Below are 21,816 nucleotides of genomic sequence, written 5' to 3'. Positions count from 1 at the left end.
GGTGGTGTGTGGATTTTTTTCCCCAGGTTTTTGTATTATTTATTTTACTTTACTTGAACGAGCTAACTACTTAATAATTAAGAAGTTTACGCAAGAAACATACATTGTTATACTAAAGAAAAGAGACCTCGTCGTACTGCATCCTGTCCTTGTTTTATTTTCGGTGTGAAGAATGTTTGTGATATTATTAATCGTTTTGAACTTGTATCTAGTTGTGAATATTATATGTTAAATTTAGAAGAAATTCTGTTGTTGACTTCGAGTTTTGAGTTCGTGTTTTCCGTACTTATGCAACACTGGGGTTATAAAGTATGGTACCTACTATTAACCACGACGGCTACACAGACCATTATACAAGCCCAATCCTCCTTATGGGCCGTTCCTCACCACACTATCCTCCCTCAAAGAAAACTTAATTACAGCCCACATCGTTGATCCCGACTAAATTTTATTTTTGTATACTGTGAAGTTTTTCTGTAAAATTCTCATTTGATGATAAATTATTGTTCTCAAGGCTTATTGTTTGTTAATGGAATATTGATTATGCAATATCATAGTTTATCCAAACCTATTTGGTTTAATTCAGGTACTTTTGGTCGTGATGTAATACAATTTGTGAATATGTATTTCTACTACCAAAGCAATTTCGTGTATAACTTGCACTTCCTTGATTCTGTGTTGTGTCAAGCTAAGATCAGACACTTCTCAATCACCATCTTCAACATCCTTGACATGTCCTTAATCGTAGTCTCAGTATTTCTTCTGGTTATCAAAATATAAATATTATCACATTCGCAACTGGCTTGGTAAACGACCGAATGGACAGTTTGTTTCCAAAATAGCTCTTATAACCTACACAAGAAGATCGTGAAATTGTTTTGTGATAGAATATATTTGTAGAGAATGATTTTGTTTCCAAATACATATTCTTGACATCAATTACAGGTAACTACGCATTTGATCGTGATGGAAAGTATGGCAGCCGGTTTTTCTGCATGCCTCATTTTGGTCTTCAGAATTTGCAGAAATGGAAAGTAAGAAGAAAGAGCGAAGAGCTGAGATTGACCATGGATAAAGAGAATATACCAACGGAGATCATATCGACAAAAACACCTGAGCAGGTACGGATGTTATTATTTTAACATACATAAAGTCTGGAGCATTTTTGTTAAGATTAGCAACCACAACCATGAAACTTTTTTATATGTGTTTTGGGAATCCTTATTAAATTCTTACTTTTCTGGCAACCAATCCTGTTATCACCGGATGGTAGACACTAATTGAAGAACGTAGGCTTCACATGGTATTTAACTTGATCCTTTTCAAAGAAAACACTAATACCATCAATTACCTTTTAAATTACTGGTGATTACCTACCCACACTAGCTTTTGGAAGTGAAGTGATATGTTTCAAATTGTAATTGTTGAATATCGGTCCAAACAAGAATTTTTTCACTCTTGTATATCATTAAATTCACACCTATAGACGGATTAGTGATGTAGCATTGGTTATTTCTTTGATTTATCATATTAATATATATTATTTTCATTATTCGAACATTAGTGAAATGTTTTATGATGTCCAACTTTTAGACTAATGTAGAATTTTGGGTTATTGCACGGGGTCACCATTCAATCTGTTGTTAATATTAATTAAATAAAACACTATAGATGTATTTCACTACTTCAACTATTCATGACTATTCATATTCTTTATAGTATCTTATTTTACTTTTTTATGTGCAGCTGAAATTGAGTGAGAAGCTTGGCACTCCAGACGTCGATATCCTTGAACTCCCAAGTTTGGAGGTTGATGATCGTGGTACAACGCCTGAGAGAATTGAGTTCGAAAACCTAGCAGAAACCGTACCAGAGGAACAAGCACCCAGTGAAATCGATGAAGATGAATGGACGGATCGGAATTTCGGAGCTTCTGCAGCAGAAATGGGTTCTAGTGATTCAATGTCAAGTGATTTTAGGTGAGTTATTAATTAATTGATTGTTATTATACAATTACGACAAGGCTCTGCTATAAAATTGAAATTAGCTTATCTTAAAACACTGTTCGTTGAAGTTTACAAAGTATTTATACATATTCCAAAATTACTTCAAAAATAAATAAATTTTAGGACGTAAGATTTTAGTATTTATAAAATGCTATAATCTAAATAAAAATTCAGCGTTATTGATTAGTACGTCTGTAAATAAATTGTGACATCTTAATGATTTACTTACGTTGACGTACTGCTCAAGTCGGGAATTTAAGATTAGAGCATTTAGTTAGTATTAAGAAGTTTCCATTTTGTATTCAATGCTGAATATCAGACAAATTTTATTGTCTGTGACCAAAGCTAATGGGGAGAGACGAAAGCCTGAAAGTTTAAGGATCAATGAGGAATTGGAAATTAGTGAGTGATATAATTCGTATTGAGTATTTTGTGAAAATACGCTGAAAATTTAACGATAGTCTTAAGTTCACATTGTGTGTATTACGAATCTGATTAATGTATAATCATTAATTTATTCAGTCAACAATTCCTGCCTAAATATTTCGTTAATTTTTAATCAAAAATTACAGACTGTAGAATTTAATAACTATTTTATATAACGTGAAGTGAATAATCCCATTTACAATTTCCTGTTTTATTTGTGTCCTTATTATGCATGTTCTGATTCAATGGAATTTATTTCAGTGGACAAGCTAACGGGATTAGTTTGAGCTCCTATTAAAGTAAATCTCACTTGTCTATTGTAAGCGATTTTATACTCTGTAAGCGATACTCTTTATTTAGAAACCTATGTTTTGTGTGGACGAGATAGTTTTTTGAGCAGCTACAGACTAATTGTAGTAACAAAATTAAAAAGTTAGGTTCCTCAGGGTGATACGAAAATGTTTCGGTGCTTCAATGGTTCGCGAGAAAATGCAAGAATATAATAAATCACCATTTTAAAATTAATACAGTTAGGTATTTATGTAAATAGATAATAGTAGATACTGACAATATCATCATAATAAAAATACCCTATTTTTAGGTATCAGTTCGTCCTTCTTAATTTTCTCCTCATATATCGATTAAGACTTACTTGTAATTCGTAAAAATTCCAAACGTTAAATTCCAGATTTTCGTATTACGGATTTACTATCATCACTACATAATAGCGTGCGATGTAAAATACTCGTAAGTGATATGTTGAACCGTACCCAGTCGTAAGGAGTCAATTTTATTAAGACTATGGTGTTAATTATAAAATTTAACTATTAAATTGTTCTAATATCAGAGAATGTTATTATATTATATGTTATGGTTTCGCAACTATAATGTTCACGCAAGGTGATACATTTAAAACAATAATAATTTTCTTTATTAGTTATAGGCTCTGAAAATTCTAAGATCTCTTATGTTGTTCAAAATCATAGTGTATTTTTATACAAGCTAAAATGTATTACAGTATATAAGTACATAGAAAAGTCCACTTCACTAACATTGCTATCCAAAATTTGTTTATGTAGTAATGTTTTAAATTTTACTCTATGTTGGGGATTTTTCTGTAACGTTTTTATAGTTCTAGTTCATAGATGTATATAAATGTATACATATAGAATGAGAAACGCAAATATACATCCTGGGCACTTGGTAAATTAATAAATTAATTGTAAATCTATGTAGAAAGTCAATGCAAAACTTGGTTTATTGATCTTTACATTTTAACTGCAGTTCACCTGTAAATTTGTATATAATTTATTTTTAATGAACTTTGGGTATATTTGAAGAAGTATCTGTAAATGATAATTACAATTTTTTTCCAAGCATCAAACACAAATTTCTTAATAGAAATAGCACTTCTAACAGGCTAATGCCCGTATATTATTCTTATACAATGTTAACATGGTTTTAACAGTGTATAATATTTAGATTCTATGTATTCCACTGTGGTATTGAATTATTTCCATACTATACATATTTTTTCATTCAAACAGTTTGATTTGAAGTACACTTTTAGTATCTGTGGGTCTGCTTTTGCCTGCTATATTACAGTGATTTAGGTTTTGCAGTAAGAAATGTTGTAACCGTGATGCTGGTTCAACATTGTCATACACTTTGGACAGAAGTTGCTACATATGAAATTTCGAAAACTTAATTATGTTACCCTAATATGCGATAGGAATGTTTTTTGTTGTCAAAATACTGCCTACGATATTGATCAACGTTTTGCAGTTTCAACATGGTAATGCGAGTGTTGTCACCCGATCATATTTATAGTGGGTAAGAAACTGGTCATAATGTATGTTTTAATTATTTATTTTATTTATTCAGAATTAATAAGTTTTGAAGTTCAAAAGTGCTAATGGCGTTTGTTTGTCGTATAAGGAAACACAACGGAAACTTTTCAAGTAAAAAGTAAAAGAATCGTAAGAAAAAGTGAATGAATTCATTAATCATCGAATAAAATTTCGAATAATTGGAGATAAAGTGAACACTCAAAGATTTAAAGAAAAGAACTAAATTACTCTATCCATAAATGATGATAAGAGATGATAAGAATGTAGTTCTAAAACTATTTGTTCCTTGATTATTTGCATCTATGCTAGGTTATATTTAAAAAAAAAAAAAAAAGAAGAAGAAGAAGAAGAAGCAATATACGTAACTCATTTCAGGCTTCTTTGGTAAAGGTTGTGATGCTAGAAGTCCGCGACATGTTACTAATCAATACTCCTGTCATATTTTCCCCATTAATTCTTACATTAGTTTTTGGCGCATTCAAATCTTGAGTAAAAGCAGACAGTAGCAAAATTTTAGTTATCATCTTTGTCCATTTGATATCTTGTCATGGGATGCGGAAGAAAAAATTTCACAGTCATAACCATTATTTAAGAAGCCTGAAAGAGATTGTTATTAGCTACGAGAATTGAAAAAAAAAAAAAAAAAAAAAAAAAAAAAAAAAAAAAAAAAACTATATTACAATCCAATAAAATCCCTAAATTAAAGCTTTGAACGTGATGCAAGTAAGAATGAATTCATTGTCTATAATTTAATAAATTACGTATAGATCATATTGTTGTATCGTACTATTATTGCTTTCTCTATTCGTTTATGTACTTAATTCCAGGACTCAGTTTCTGTCGCTGATTCTATTCCTGTCATTGAGTTCAGTATTAATTGTCGTAATTTGCTGTGGATGGCAATTTTGATTAAGCAGGATATGTAAGTGGGTAAAAGGGAACTTCATCTTTAGCTAGTTGGTGTAACGCACGCGTGTTTGGCTATGTATGGTGTTTGTCAGCTTATAATAAAAATCTAACTGATTTCCATATCCATACTATTTCGACATTGCAAGGATGGTGGTTAAGTGAAATTCGTTAGCCAGAGTATTGACGAATTCATTGGATGACATTTTTGTAAAAAGGAAAGGGAAGTAGTAGTGGACTTAATGAGAGGATTCCAGGTTACACTTATAAATCCACTGAAGTTGGACACCCTTTTCTGAAACTGAAATTATTGTAATGTAAATCCTGCCCTCTATCTTGCACATCTCTGTAAGTTGAACAAATCTCAAAAGAACCTAGCTCTACTGTAAAGAGCAGATAACGGTTAATTCTAACTGTGAAAGGTTTTTGGTGCTCCTAATGGGCAGTAGCGTCATTTCATTGTGTTTGGGAGAGGTGGGAAGACTGTCCATCAACATAAGCGGACCTTTACGTTTTCCATTAGTGCATTACTACGCTATTGATTAAAATTGATGTACCTCAAACTGAGAGGGGGAAGAGGACTGATGCCCCTGCTCATAGGTCTTCACCACACTGCCCATCACCTTTTTGCATACTAAGAACATCAAAAGTTTAGAAGATAAACAAGATATTATCTACAAAATTTCCGCGAATATGCAAGATCTTGAAAACAACTAATAATTCGTTGAATAGCATTTTATAAATATTGAATTATCCATTTTCCACAATTACTATATTGTTTGTTTGTTATTTAATTATTTACAAAAAAAAAAAAAAAAAAAAATGCTAAGAAGCGTAGTAAAAGGTGAAGGTCCTTAGTATAATCCCGAAAACTCGACCTAATCTGTACCGAAGGGTGGTCGAGTTTGTGAAAATGTCGGGTTATCGGGAATGGGGTTAAAAAGAAATAAGTACGAGTGTTTCCTCAGAAAATACAAAAGCATAGAAAACATTAATAGCTGTCAGTGGCGCGCTCAAAATTGCATCAAGTAAAGGCTCAAATTCCCAAGTTCATAACTCTTCAGAACACGACCAATGTTTGTGTTCATATCTTTATATGATCAACCTTAATTTTCCCACAAAATCTTGTATAGAAAAGGAGGAAGGGATAAAACGCGGTAATCTCCTTTGCGTACGCCACTAGTTACTGTATTTCTTAGCATTTTGTAAGTAGCAAGCTACCTGGTTTTCCAAGCTAGGAGTTTTAATTGATTTTTGAGTTACTTTACTAAGACAGTTTCTTTTATGTTAAATTAAGAATTAGTAAAGTTCATGTTATGGAAAGAGTATTACGTAGATTTGCATCCAAACATCACTACAAACCATTATGGACATTATTGGTACGCTGGTATAGTGGAATTCAAGTGTAGCTCTGAAGAATTGGGATTAATAATTTCAAACACTTGATCATAAAACACTGTAGTTGTTGAAGTGCATGCATAAATAAGTCAAGATCCAGCGAAGTGAAAGTAGCATGCTAAATGACAAAATAAATTCTAAAATATAAAGAATAAAAAGGAACATACTAAGAGATTAAGATACGATTTATTAAATGGTAAAACTAAAGAACAATAGCATAAAGAAGTTTATCAAATAAAGAGGATGTTTATTCATTTTTACCAACTGAAATCAGACACTATGCTAAAGGGTCCCAGAATTAATAAATACAACACTCAAATCCAGTAATAATTGTAGAATTCGACTAAGTGGAATAATGGGCATCGGATTTTAATGAATGCTTGTGGGAACCTTTTGCCAGACACCAAATGTAAGTATAACGCGAATTGAGATATGCGGAGATTGAAGGTAACTGTGATTCTTTCTTTCTTTTCATGTCTTGGATTCTGTCGTAGTCAGCAGGGTCACTGTTTCTCTGTACGTACTAATTAGTGAGGGTTCGTACGTCATTCCCCCCACCCCACCCCTCCGCGTTTATAAAAATTAACAAATGTGAAAGTTCCACTATGAAGGAGGACACTGAACGCTGATTAAAATATTTTCAAAAAGAGAATAAAATTGCCCTGCTTTGAGTTTTCAGCGTAACTTCACATTTCATTAAAAAATAAAATAAAATAAAATAGTGTTCTCGTGTAAAAAAAAAATCGAGATTAAGATTCTATGTTTTTGGAGTTTTGTAAAAAATTTAGTTGAATAAGGGCCATTATGTTGTAGTGCTTGAGTAACCAGAAGCGAACAAACTGGACTTGATGGTTATTTCTGCCACAGAAGTTTATGATCGTCGTTTCTTAAGGATGTTGTGTACCCGCGCCATCTTTTTCCCCCCATTGATTTATATGGGAAAGTGTTCTTCTATTTTCTTTGAAATGAATTGGAATTATAATGGTTCGATTTTCATGATCTCTTCTTCAGTTCTAATTAATTAAGTGCCTCTCACATCGTCTGCAAAATAAATTTGCATTATATGTAAATTCAGTGTACTTCGAGTAAATATGATTTATGAATATTTTGATTACGAGAAGTGTTCAAAAAGTAAGGATACAAAGCCTGCAGTGAAACGTGTATATATTATTTCATACAACCAATACAGCCAACAGATAGTACATATATTAGGTTCTTTTTCGACGTAGTCTCCATATCGGTTGAGGCACTTGTCGCATCGTGGAATGAGTTTGAAGATTCTCTCATGGTAAAAATCATGTCCTTGCGTGTTCAGATATGTTGTCACAAAGTGTTTCACCTGCTCATCTGAAGCGAAGCGACCCTCCTAGATGCTCCTTCAAGTGCGGGAACAGGTGGAAGTCGCTTGGAGCGAGGTCCGAGCTGTAGGGAGAGTGGTCGATGATGTCCCAGCAAAACTGCGCTCCTCGTCGGTGACGTTTTCTCTATCAGCCGCAAACTTTCCACACCCTTCTACGACTTGCTGACGAGACATTACAGTCTTTCCGTAAATCTCTACCAGCTGCCGGTGAATTTCAGCCGCGGTTACATGTTTCGCCCACAGAAATCGAATAACTGAGCGGACTTCTTTCGCGTCACAAGTTTTCCAAATAAGTCCCCATTTGTGTTTACCTACAACTAGCACCGTAGGTGGTGGGTGGCTGAAACTGCACAATTGCCAACTCCATGTATTAAAATTACGACACACTTCTCATTCCTCTATAACAGAAGAAACTCCAGAAATATCGGCCTTGTAACATTAGTTTCTAATCCCCCCTCGTATATATATCACAAGATTTAATTCCCACGAAATAAAGAATGTTTAAATAGACTTCAAAAAGAAACTAGAGCATTTAAAGTATTAAAATCCCCGTTCACTCGAAGGAAAGAAAGGGAAACTAGACGTAGTTTTCCATATAAATCATTGTGCTCAAAATCAAAGATGGAGCAGGTATTGAACATCCTTCAACAGTCCTGATCTAAATTCAAAGAACTGATACTACTCAGAGAAATTTACGATAACTTCCAGTTAGGATGAACAACACAGTACGATGCCAATAGTCTCTTGAACACGAGATGAGTGTGCCATTGACTGGATCTGGCCAGGACTCGTACTTATTCATAATCATCGATAAATAAGGTTCTGAGGAAATGAACCATGTTCCCACTGTTTAGCTTCAAGACTACTATTGGGTTCGATTCCCAGTGGGATTTCACGTAGTTCGGATTCTCCGTTTAGCTGTAGATCCATGTCTCCAATAGCGGGGCTGCTGAAAAGTTTGCTAAACTCGAATCAAACCAAAACTGCTACTGTATTTACCTTCTATAAAAGCGTACGAATTCTGACTAACAATCCAAACTGTTTGATTCTATTTTTTTTTATACATCTCTTTCGTCTCTTCTTCCTGGTTCAAAGTTCCTTACGTGCATATGTTTGACAAAAATAAGAAGAAAAGGAGGGATTTTATGTAGATGAAAATAATAAGTTGTATACACTTATGGAAAATTCAAGCTAGTGATTAAGTGATGTGTATGTATGTGTGCATCATATCTACTGAATTGTCTTTAGATTATATACTGATCACCAGTTGAATTAGAGACAGCAGGACAGTTGCAGAAATCGCTCTTCAGAGGCTCTACCAGTGTATGTAAATGAAACGGATCGTGCGTGTACTGCTGCCGTGTGTTTCCTCTCTTGGTATCCGTGTCAGTGCAGTGTGTGATTGGCAAGACGAAGTACCTAAGTGCATTTGACCGTAGTCAGATCGTAAGGGCCAAACGACTGGGTGGCTCGATTTCGGAAGTGGCTACGGCACTCGGATTTTCAAAGGCAACTGTGTCAAGGGTGTATCATGAGTACCTGGCTTTCGGTAAAATCGCATCCGCAAGGGCAAACTGCCGCGTTCAGGGACGTGTCGACGACAAGGATAGGTGCCGACTGGCCCGTATCGTAGCAGCCGGTAGCGGACCACACTGCTGTCAAATCGCGAAGAGGTTCAATGTAGGACACAACACTGTGTTAGCAGCCACAATCCACAAACACCTACTCGTTATGGGCCCACGCGAGTACCTCTTCTAACACAGGAAACAACGTCTAGCATGGACAAAGGAACACCGCCACTGGACAGTGGAAATGTGGAAAAAGATTGCCTGGACAGATGAGTCACGTTTCACATTGGTACATGCCGATGGACGGGTACGGGTACGTCGTCAGTCACACGAGGCAATGGATCCATCGTGCCAGCAGGGAACTGTGCAGGCCGGTGGTGGTAGTATTTTCATCTGGAGATGTTTACGTGGACTGAAATGGGTCCCTTAACACGTGTGATACGGTCCCTTACAGGGGAACGCTCCCACGATCTTATGGATGACCATGTACTGTTATTTGCTCGGCTGCAACATCCGGATGGTGAGCTCATCTTTCAGCAGGACAATGTCCGGCCCACCGCTCTAGGACAGCAACAGATTGATTTGATGAGCACTCCTCTGATCTGGCAACACTTCTCTAGCTATCACGGTCACCGGACCTCAATCCTATCAAACATATCTGGAATACCATGGAACGACGCGTTCGGGCTGTGGACCCTCTTTCGACCAATCTGTGGGAGACTTTGCAGCAGATATGGATTGAGATGCTACAACAACACTTCAGGCGCATCGTTGAGTCCATGCCGCGGCGGGTAACCACCGTAATCAGATCGAAAGGTGGTGCTACACGGTATTAGGTAGATATCCCTAATTCAATTCGTGATCAGTGTATATGATGATAGGTAGCAGTTGTAATTTACTTTAAAATTGTGAATTTGTTTGTATTGTAAATATAAACAGGCATTTATTGCAATATGTAGTTTCTTAGCAGTAATTAAGTACTCTGTTATTCTGTAACAGTGAATGTACTGTCAGTCAATGAACAGTGAAATTTTTAGTATTTCTGTAAGCTGTTGATTAACAGAAAACAATTTCTAAGTGGGTTATTCAGAGTAAGAAATTTATGTGTTCTACTTTGGTCCGTCAGAAAGTAAGAAAATAATTGAATAAATGTTCGATCTTCATAAATTAAGAAAGGTAAATTGTTTGTCGGAGATAAAAATAAAAATAATAGGGAAATTACAACTAAAACAATAATTAAAGATGAACTCTAAAATATATTCCTAAAGATATGCATGATGTATGTTTAAAAAACAAACTTTAAACTACGGTCAAATGCACTTCTCTTTGCACTTTGGTTATGTGGAACGAACATTGTTGGGCATGTTATTTTGTACATACATCACAAGAACAGTATAAGAATTATCAGGAAGCACAGGATATGGGAGTTCTTTGTTTTGGTGGCAACGGAAACTCCTCAGCACTTGGTGTTTGGCGTTGATGGGATATCCCTGTGGACGAATACAAGAGTGCACACTTGGTGCATGTGGTCGCACGGTTTATATGTAATAAACGTGCATTTGAAAAAAAAAGTAACTGAAGATAATATGATAGAATCCTTGACCGTTTTTCGTCATTTCCGCAGATATATTGGTTCTAAAATGTGCGGCAGCTCCACAGATCAGATCATGTACGGTTCTGGCAAGAGGACTCACAAGCGAAGGTCGTCATTGAAGAGGAAGTTATTGCTTTGGGATCTCTCGTCAAAGATAAACCAATTTTGCAGTCACTTAGCGAACTGTCCGTCTTTGTCTAGTATATTTTTGTGTAAAAAGCAACAGTGAAAAGGAATATATTTGTGTGTGAATAACATTTGTATAACGTTCTTGCTACTAAATCGCTTCTGAAATTTTTAATAACCTTTCTAATATATTCAAATAAGAATCTTAAGGTGTGAGGACTTTTAACACAGTAAAAGAACATTGTGATTTTTAAAAAAAGACTTTTGTGTTTTGAAAGTAGTTTACGATAGCGGGATAGTTTCAAACAAGGCAGAACAAGAATAGTTTTCTTGCACATTGTTAGTTTCTTTTCCAACTACATTATGCTTATTGATTGTTATTGTAGAAGTGCTATTACAAGTGCAAATGTGGCTTATGTATGGTAAGTATTCACTCTTCTTGTATCTCATAAGTATTCTGTAAAAATGTTAGTAAATCATTAGGAAAAGAGTATACTACAGATGAACATGAAACAAGTCCCAGTTTGTAACATTTATAGGGTTATTCAAAAAGCGCGCTGGTTTTGGATCGTCAGGTAAATTTTTGTTTCTCGGTTGCCAACATTGTTTTGTATTGTTGCTCTACCCACAAAATTCCGATTGTCGCCTTAGTCTGAATTTCTCGCATTTCTTCAGTCTTTTTCTAGCCATGGAGCAATTCACTATAGCGCAACGTGTGCTAATTGTAAAAACTTTTTATCAGAACTGAGAAAGTTATGCAGCAACTGTCAGGCGACTTCGCGCAGTTCTAGGACGAAATGAGACACCAAATGAATCAACAGTTCGCAGACTTACGAAAGAATTCATTGAAACGGTTCAACAGTGAACATTAAAAGTCTTGGGCGTCGTCGCAGGCCCGAAACCAGCCACAGAGGTTTGGGGGGGGGGGGGGGCATGAAAACGTTAGGGGGCGAAGTCATTAAAAATTCTCTTACGAATATATAAACTGTGGTTTTGTGTTGAGGTCTGGACGGGCCACCAAAAGTTTAGGGGGGGGTCAGGCCCCCCTAGCTCCCTCTGGTTGCGGGCCTGCGTCGTCGTAGTAGTCGTTCCGAGCAAAACATTGCGGTGGTTCATGACAGTGTAGCTATTAATCCAATGAAATCGGTTCCTCGTCGTTCCCAAGAATTGGTCATAGGATGTTCTTCAGTAGAGAGAATTCCCCAGTCATTCATCATACCTGAAACCGGAATGTGTGACACAAATATTTATGAATTTTGTTAGTGTGTTCTGAAAAAATAAAGTTCATAATTTGATGTAACAAAACCCTTTTGAATAACCCTTTATTAACGTGGGTTTCCAGCTCGTTTTCAAATACGTATCTTTAGATGTACAGTTTTTTTTTAAAGTCACTTTATAATTTTCAGAAACCCTTTTATCTTAACGTACTTCAGTCATTATATATATATAAAACAAGAAAATTTTAAAGAAATGCAACATTATACAATCTGGTAGTCGTAGTATGAAACTGCGACTAGCCGATTCGTTTCATCAAGTAAATAAATTAATTTAAAAACTAGGAAAGGTATTAGCGTAATAGAAATAGTCTAAGTAAGTTATAACTTGAAATCTATAAAAATTAATTGAAGTCTTATAAATATAAGCCTGAAAACCCAGTCACAAGCTGCCAAAGTTTCGAAAATAAGTTTTGAAACGCTATAACTTGAATAGTGTGGGATCTAACAAAAGCTGTTAGAGAAATTTATATTATTATACAAGATAAAGTCTACGTTCTTTTGCTGAACGCTTTAACGAATGAAAGGTGAAGAATCAGATAGAAAAGAAAAATGTAAAGGGCAAAGAAGTAGGTATAAAGCATCCAGATGAGTGCCATATTGAATTGAAATCGCGTGATAGCGTTGACATCTAGGAAATAGAAAGGGTTTTAGGGAGAAAAGCAAGATTCACACTGACCTTGAAAGTCAGGGAACAGCTTGAAATTATCCTTGGTTCGATTCCCGGTGGTAAAGTGGAAAGGATTTCACTATCATTCACTCTCATTAATAATCCGTCTCCTTTAGCTTAAAGGGCATAACGATGGGACGTTAACCATTTCGCTGCAAAATTCGACTTTAGGCGAATTGATAACTTTTACTTTTTGCTGCGAAATTCGACTTTAGTCCACAACGTCTGTTTTTGTTTCTGCTTCGCTGCGGTATTCAACTTTAGTCGGACTGATGATACAGAATATGTCGTAGTGATTATACATTTCGTTGTACTGCCAACTGGTAATGATTCTTTGAACTAAGGTAGTGTTATACGAATTAATACGAGAGTCTAGTTCATTTGGTAAGGTGTCATTAAGTGCTAATTGGAACAGTAAGATTTGGCATCCAAAGAAAAGATAATCAGCGACAATCAGATAGCTGCGTTCTTGTTAGATTCTCAGTTCGAAGATGGTGGTTATTAATTCCTCATCGAAGTGATGATTTTTGATCACAGTTCAGTGTTAAAAAAATTTCTTACTGTTAGGTGGCCACACTGAAATCTTAGGACTTAGGTTACCATAGAGTTCTTTGTTGACGGTAGCAGGAAATACTCTCGCCGAACTTCATGCGGAAACTATGAATGACAAAACTCACTTCGAAATAGGCTGGCAACATTGACAAATGATATGCATGGAGTGGGTGAAACATAGAACATACGTCCTTCGATATTAGGAAATATACTGATATCAGATTGGGTGAGAATAATGTGAGAGGTGTAGAGAATCATAACAATGGTCAATAATAACAAAATTTATCTAAAAAATATCAAAACAAGAACAAAATAATATATTAAGATGGCAACACTGACAATCGGGATGCTGGGACAACAAATATACCTTTCCCAGTTCTTGTAGTGATATTTATATCGAGTTACCTACACCTACCATAAGAAAATACGACATTTTCTAGCAAATAATGTTATACATACTGTTGTAAATAGATTGGCAACACTAACAATTAGATGTGTCAGAAGCATAACAAACTAGATAATTTGCATACTGTCGTGACAGGGAGTATTTGTACAACGTTTGGTTTCGATTCTAAGACTTTCATTTTCTTATGTGTAAATGCCAGAATTGGCCTCAAAAATAATTATGCAGCAAAAGGGTTAAACTAAAAAGTAAATAAAATTAAAAAATCATTTTTTTCTTTCGTGCCAAAATAAGGTTCTGTCGAAAACTGGAATGGTCCATATACTCTGCTAGTGATATAGAAAGCATTAGCATTTTAGCATTTTATGAAGAAACTAATTTCTTAGTGAACTATAACAAGGTCAAGTAAAAGTGTTGAGGTTTTTTGTAAAGAATGTACAAGGTGTTCGGCGACAACATCAAAAAGCTTTGGGAAATGAGTTGTTACACGAAAACATGGAAAAATTTATAGACCAACAACATTGGTGCACAAATGCGATATTTCGGAGTTAAAGCCTACCGAAATTTAGTCGGAAAGGTATAGAAAAAAAAATCAGAAATCGAGAACGAAATTTCGAATGAAGGTCGGGTATAAGATCATAGTTCTTTTAATCTTATCTAGAATCTATTGATGTTTCAGTAGATGTGGAATATGTACCAGTTCCCAGTTCCTGATCTATCATTTTTTGTTTCTAGAAGACCTCATGCATCTCATTTTATACTTCGAGACTAACCTTGTTGTCCCTTCTGTTCCAAATCCAGTAATATATATTATTGGAATGTCGACTTAAAGTAAGCATTGTGTTCCTTCATCTGACATTACCGTACTAGACTTATGCACCTTCATTTTATTGTTCCGACCAATTTTCGGCAGGCTGTAGCTTCGAAACAACGTATTTGTGGGCTTATGTTGGTCTATAATATTTTTCTCGTTTTCGTGTGAAGATTTTTATTTCCCGTTTCTTTTCGAGCGCCCTGTATAATACAAAATCGTTGATTAACGAAACGAACTTTATATTTATGGCAAAGCTTTTTTTTATTTTTCAATCTTCTCCACATTATAGGAAAGAAGGAAGTACAACATACATAAAAAAGATGAGAACATCAGTTCTTCCTGTAGTGTAATTATTATTATTATCTATATAGTATGTTAAGAAGAAAATATTAATTTTATTTTGTTATTGAGTCTAAAATTGTTGCTGTTCACAGTGATTCAGAAGAAGAAGCGGATGAAGTATTCGAGGAGGATATTGTTCACCCATTGACAGCTGATGAAACTCGCGAGCTACATGAGAAATGGAAACGGCGATATTCCAAAAACATCGGGAAAGGATCCGGGGAGAAATCTGCAGATGAAGCCGACGAAGAGGAAGATGATGATGATAGTGGAAGCTACGAAAGTGATGAAGAATTTAGCTACGAAGAGTATGATAATGAAGGTATGTTCTCCTCATTTTTATTGATTCGTTTTTAAGTTTTGTGTATGTAAATGATTTTATTATTTGATGTGTATACTTTTGTTCCCTGTTGTTTTGATTATACATTATTTTTGTGTTTGAGACCCCATAGGAGAATTAGTTGTAATTACACTTGTTTATTTCTAAAAGTTTCTCATTCCTAAAGTTAGAAATGGTTCAGTCTGAACATAAGTATGCTTTGATTGTGCCAAGTATATTATATAAAATCGTAAAATTCTCCCTATGAAGGGGTAGGTAGAACGTGGTAGAGTAAATTATATGCCCGGAATATTTTCCCAATACCGGTTTATTATATATATTAAAAAAAAAAGAAAAAGAAACACTATAAACAGTATTCTACAAGAATAGTACAATAATGTAATTTCTCTAATACAAGGTCGAATAGGATAACCCAAGACCCGAGTAGCCAGAGGTAGAATTTCCACAATGCTTCGAAAATAGCAGAGAGGGGATTTGAAACTCACAGAACTCCGAAGCAAGCTAAGTGGTAGAAAAGAAAAGCGTAGAGCTCCTGGCAAGGTAAAGGAGGGGTGACTAATCGCAGACTGGTGACTATTCATGGAATCCTCTCCATTATATGGGCGCTGGTGTTCCATAGTCATCATGTGATTGTAGGTGGCGCTGATGTGTCCGTCGTACTCCAACGTAAAGTGCACGTGGTTTATAAATAGGAGTAGGCGCGGATCCAAGGGAAGGTGTAATAGGGTCTATAGCCCCCACTGACGCTCTGGTATATACTGGATAAAGCGCCAAACCATGGTTTAGTCCCTCCCTTGATCATATTCTGTATCCGCCACTGAATAGGAGCACGTGTAGAATGTTTTGTAAACACAATCATATGTTGGGTGTTTATAAACACATACACGTGGTACTTGAGAATATATATATATATATATATATATATATATATATATATATATATATATATATAAAGATACTGACATGAATAGGTCATTACAGCAACTTTTACACTTTTAGATACCGTCTGTCCTACACTCGTTATCTCAGACCGATTCTTGCTTTTGGTTCCAATTGCAGAATGATGACATCGGAGCAGCCACAAGTTCATATATTTGCTTGAGGTAAACTGTGTAAGAGATGGTCCTGCTATCCTGATGAACATCGATGCACAATTTGTCCGTACAAGCTAAGATGATCTAGATAAAGTTACTATAAGGTTCATCTGAGAAACTCCTTTGCACATCTGCCGGAAGTTATTGCAATTGTGGCCAAAGTGTGCTTTAGAGAAAATAATATACCCGTGATTTTATTTCCCTAAATATACTCATGGAAACTGTGAACTACTTCTCTGTTATTTAAACGAAATTTTAGCGGCTGCAAAGGCAAGCATCAGAATGTAAACAAATGGAAGAAATTAGCAAGTGCTGCAGACCATTGTTCGTATTAGGTTTTAAGTGCGTAATTGAAAAAGTCATATCATAAATTCAAAACTAAAAAATGCTAGTGAAATCACATTTTTTAAAACTTCAGCAAAAATTGCCGATACTCTGTATTGTTGCATATCATCAGGGAAAAAAAAAAACACTGTACATGAACATACGTATGGTGTTGGAGATATAAAAAAAAGTATCTTTCCTTAATTGAACGCTAAAATTGATTTTAAACGTTTTAAAACGTGTATTCACAGTGAGTACAGGGAGTTAAAGTGTCATTGCTATTTTTTTTACGAAAATAAAAATGATTTTCCTTACTTTCTCTCCCTCTTTAAGCCAATTACAAAATTCCAACTACGTCATTCTTACCAACTATGTTACTAGAATTTATTGCCCATCTCTTTTATCTCAAATATCATAAACGTAAAACTTGATTCTTATTCCTTTGATAATCTAAGAACGCGTTGGAAAAGTTCTAGAGTAGTATTTTCAATGTAAAAGATATGCTGGAAAACTTAGTCAATAAGAATGTAGTCTTTAGTTCTAATGTCATGTGTTTTAACGCTCTGTATATGAGGAAAGATGACCAGTCTTGATAAACATTCTGAAACAGTCTTGTTAAAAAAAAATAACCAGCTGCCTCTATTTTAAAGGATATATAGCAGTTGTATGTAGGAGATCATAATGCTGTGGCCTAAAGAAATATTGTAATTGACCAAAGATGATTCGCGCTTATTGTATTAAATTACATATATGGACACGAATACAGTTTCCCGAAAGAGAGGTGAGTGGTTAGTTATATAATTAATTAACTGCTAGAAAATAGTAACTTGACAACACACACACTTTTCGCCAAAATGCTTTCGCATATTCATACTATACAAATATGAAGTGAACTAAATCAAACTCTTTCGCTTTATTGTCTGTGAAGGGTCGGACAAATTGCATATAGTTGGACGATATATAATGAAAATTGGCCTGCTGTGCTGTTGTTTCTGACTGTTCGTAATTGAGTTTGTTACTACTAAATCCAAGTATGATGAAAACTTGGTGTCATGCCCTACGATGGTCTCAATACCGAAACTTCTATATTCCTACTGGATATCGAATGCGAAACAGCACTCTGAGGTGAGGCGTTCTAACCATTGGCTGTGTGCGAGTAAACTTTTTAAATACTTAACTCATGTTCATGAAGCAAAAAGCATTTTGTTTCTTACATTGGTAGAATTGTTAGGCATTACTAAAATTCCACAAAAGCTCGACCGTTACCTACCAGTTTTCGTAAACAGTTGGGGATGTTTGCGACAGATTTCTGCAGATACTGCGACAAATTCCTGCAGATACTCCAGCGGTACATTTGCAAAAACTTGGCGAACTCGTTTCTCCAGTACATCAAGAGCTTTTGGTTTCGTGTAATAAACTTCCTCTACCCCCAGAGAAAGAAGTCGCAGGCGTTAGATCAGGACTCCTTAGTGGCCATTCATTGAGGCCATGACTTCCCAACTAACGTCCTGTAAATTGGGTGTCTAGTCTTACACGGACAGGACGTGCAAAATAAAGAGGGGAGGACATCTTACATAAAAATTAGGTCGTTCAAATTGTCCCACATGGATACAAAATACCTTAAACATAATCTTCGAGTATAGCAAGGTACCGTTTTGCATTCATTATGTCCGGAATGACTTTCGTGGATGTCATGCCACACCACACCACATTGTGACCCTTTCGCTGATATTGGCTTTTTTTCAACAACCACATTCGGCCCAGTAATAATTGTGCCGGTTAACAAACCCCCTAACATGAAACACGGCTTCTTCTTACCATAGAATATTACCCAAAAGATCAGACCAGTCTTCGTACCAAGCAGGCATCATCTCCTCATATTCCAACCAATGGTAATATCTGGCAGTAATATGGTTTTCATTAACGAAAATTCAACTCTTCCTTCAGAACAGTTAGGGTTAAATCTAGTGATGTGAGGTGGAAAATTTTCCGCTATATTTTTTCGGAAAATTTTCCGTTCTAAATAAAATATCGGTAATCAAGTAACAATTCTTCAGCAATCATAAAAGTGGTTGAATTCATGTATAGAAATGTTAAAAAGTGAAAGATCGTTTAAAGAATCTGAAAATTTTCATGGCTCAGACAATTTTCAGTACTATGTAGGAACAAATGAAACAATTTTTCATGAATCGAAATATTTTATCGTATATGGAAAAATTGAAGAACTTTTTATGAGTCGGAAAATTTTCATCATTTTGAAACAGAAAGTAAAACAGCTTTTTGTGAATCGGAAAGTTTTATTTCTCTGTAGAAATAAGTGAAAGGATTTTCATAGACCGGAAAATTTTCATCACGATGTAGAAACAAGTGAAAAATCTTTTAATAATCCGGAGAATTTTGGATATTATATATAGTGATGTTAGGTGGAAAATTTTCCACTATATTTAACTGCACATAGAGTTACAAAATTGAATTTCTGTAGAGGAAAGTTAGTCAGCAACAAATTATAATTTTCCAATTAGCTTTCGGGAACCGGAAAATTTTCTAATATTTCAAGTTGGGAAGTAAACTTTTATACAGTGTTTCTCTGTCTCTCTTTCTCTGCGAGCTCCTTCGTTGTTAAGCGGTTAGCATACGCGCCTTTGGAATGTAAGATCTGGCTTCGATTCCCAGCGGGAGCTCATGTAGTTCGGATTCCACGTTAATTAGTTGGTCTCGTCTTATATAGTCTCGCTGCTGAAAGGGATTAAACTCAAAATCAACTCAATTCAACTTCTCTCTCTCTCTATCTTTCTCTCTCTCTCTCTCTCTCTCTATGTGTGTGTGTGTGTGTGTGTGTGTGTGTGTGTGTGTGTGTGTGTGTGTGTGTGTGTGTGTGTGTGTGTGTGTGTGTGTGTGTGTGTGTGTATGTATGTATGTATGTATGTATGTATGTATGTATGTATGTATGTATGTATGTATGTATGTATGTATGTATGTATGTATGTATGTATGTATGTATGTATGTATGTATGTATGTATGTATGTATGTATGTATGTATGTATGTATGTATGTATGTATGTATGTATGTATGTATGTATGTATGTATGTATGTATGTATGTATGTATGTATGTATGTATGTATGTATGTATGTATGTATGTATGTATGTATGTATGTATGTATGTATGTATGTATGTATGTATGTATGTATGTATGTATGTATGTATGTATGTATGTATGTATGTATGTATGTATGTATGTATGTATGTATGTATGTATGTATGTATGTATGTATGTATGTATGTATGTATGTATGTATGTATGTATGTATGTATGTATGTATGTATGTATGTATGTATGTATGTATGTATGTATGTATGTATGTATGTATGTATGTATGTATGTATGTATGTATGTATGTATGTATGTATGTATGTATGTATGTATGTATGTATGTATGTATGTATGTATGTATGTATGTATGTATGTATGTATGTATGTATGTATGTATGTATGTATGTATGTATGTATGTATGTATGTATGTATGTATGTATGTATGTATGTATGTATGTATGTATGTATGTATGTATGTATGTATGTATGTATGTATGTATGTATGTATGTATGTATGTATGTATGTATGTATGTATGTATGTATGTATGTATGTATGTATGTATGTATGTATGTATGTATGTATGTATGTATGTATGTATGTATGTATGTATGTATGTATGTATGTATGTATGTATGTATGTATGTATGTATGTATGTATGTATGTATGTATGTATGTATGTATGTATGTATGTATGTATGTATGTATGTATGTATGTATGTATGTATGTATGTATGTATGTATGTATGTATGTATGTATGTATGTATGTATGTATGTATGTATGTATGTATGTATGTATGTATGTATGTATGTATGTATGTATGTATGTATGTATGTATGTATGTATGTATGTATGTATGTATGTATGTATGTATGTATGTATGTATGTATGTATGTATGTATGTATGTATGTATGTATGTATGTATGTATGTATGTATGTATGTATGTATGTATGTATGTATGTATGTATGTATGTATGTATGTATGTATGTATGTATGTATGTATGTATGTATGTATGTATGTATGTATGTATGTATGTATGTATGTATGTATGTATGTATGTATGTATGTATGTATGTATGTATGTATGTATGTATGTATGTATGTATGTATGTATGTATGTATGTATGTATGTATGTATGTATGTATGTATGTATGTATGTATGTATGTATGTATGTATGTATGTATGTATGTATGTATGTATGTATGTATGTATGTATGTATGTATGTATGTATGTATGTATGTATGTATGTATGTATGTATGTATGTATGTATGTATGTATGTATGTATGTATGTATGTATGTATGTATGTATGTATGTATGTATGTATGTATGTATGTATGTATGTATGTATGTATGTATGTATGTATGTATGTATGTATGTATGTATGTATGTATGTATGTATGTATGTATGTATGTATGTATGTATGTATGTATGTATGTATGTATGTATGTATGTATGTATGTATGTATGTATGTATGTATGTATGTATGTATGTATGTATGTATGTATGTATGTATGTATGTATGTATGTATGTATGTATGTATGTATGTATGTATGTATGTATGTATGTATGTATGTATGTATGTATGTATGTATGTATGTATGTATGTATGTATGTATGTATGTATGTATGTATGTATGTATGTATGTATGTATGTAT

The 21,816-nt window shown here is 34.4% G+C and overlaps 1 protein-coding gene across 7 annotated transcripts in view; it reads left to right on the top strand.

Moving 5' to 3' along the window:
* Positions 1-21,816, top strand: part of LOC145662330 (uncharacterized) — a 351,525-nt gene that overhangs the window by 268,050 nt on the left and 61,659 nt on the right. For all 7 annotated transcript variants that reach the window (XM_081727810.1, XM_081727808.1, XM_081727809.1 and 4 more), the window contains 3 exons: positions 946-1,121; positions 1,747-1,979; positions 15,382-15,611. In XM_081727810.1, coding sequence (XP_081583936.1) covers positions 946-1,121; positions 1,747-1,979; positions 15,382-15,611 — 639 coding nt within the window. The remainder of the gene's footprint in view (positions 1-945; positions 1,122-1,746; positions 1,980-15,381; positions 15,612-21,816) is intronic.

The sequence above is a fragment of the Thermobia domestica genome, chromosome 10 (genome assembly GCF_964235325.1).
Source record: "Thermobia domestica chromosome 10, izTheDome1.hap1.1, whole genome shotgun sequence".
Lineage (NCBI taxonomy): Eukaryota > Metazoa > Arthropoda > Insecta > Zygentoma > Lepismatidae > Thermobia > Thermobia domestica.
The sequence above is the reverse complement of the archived record's forward strand: the minus strand, read 5'-3'. Positions and strand labels throughout refer to the sequence as shown.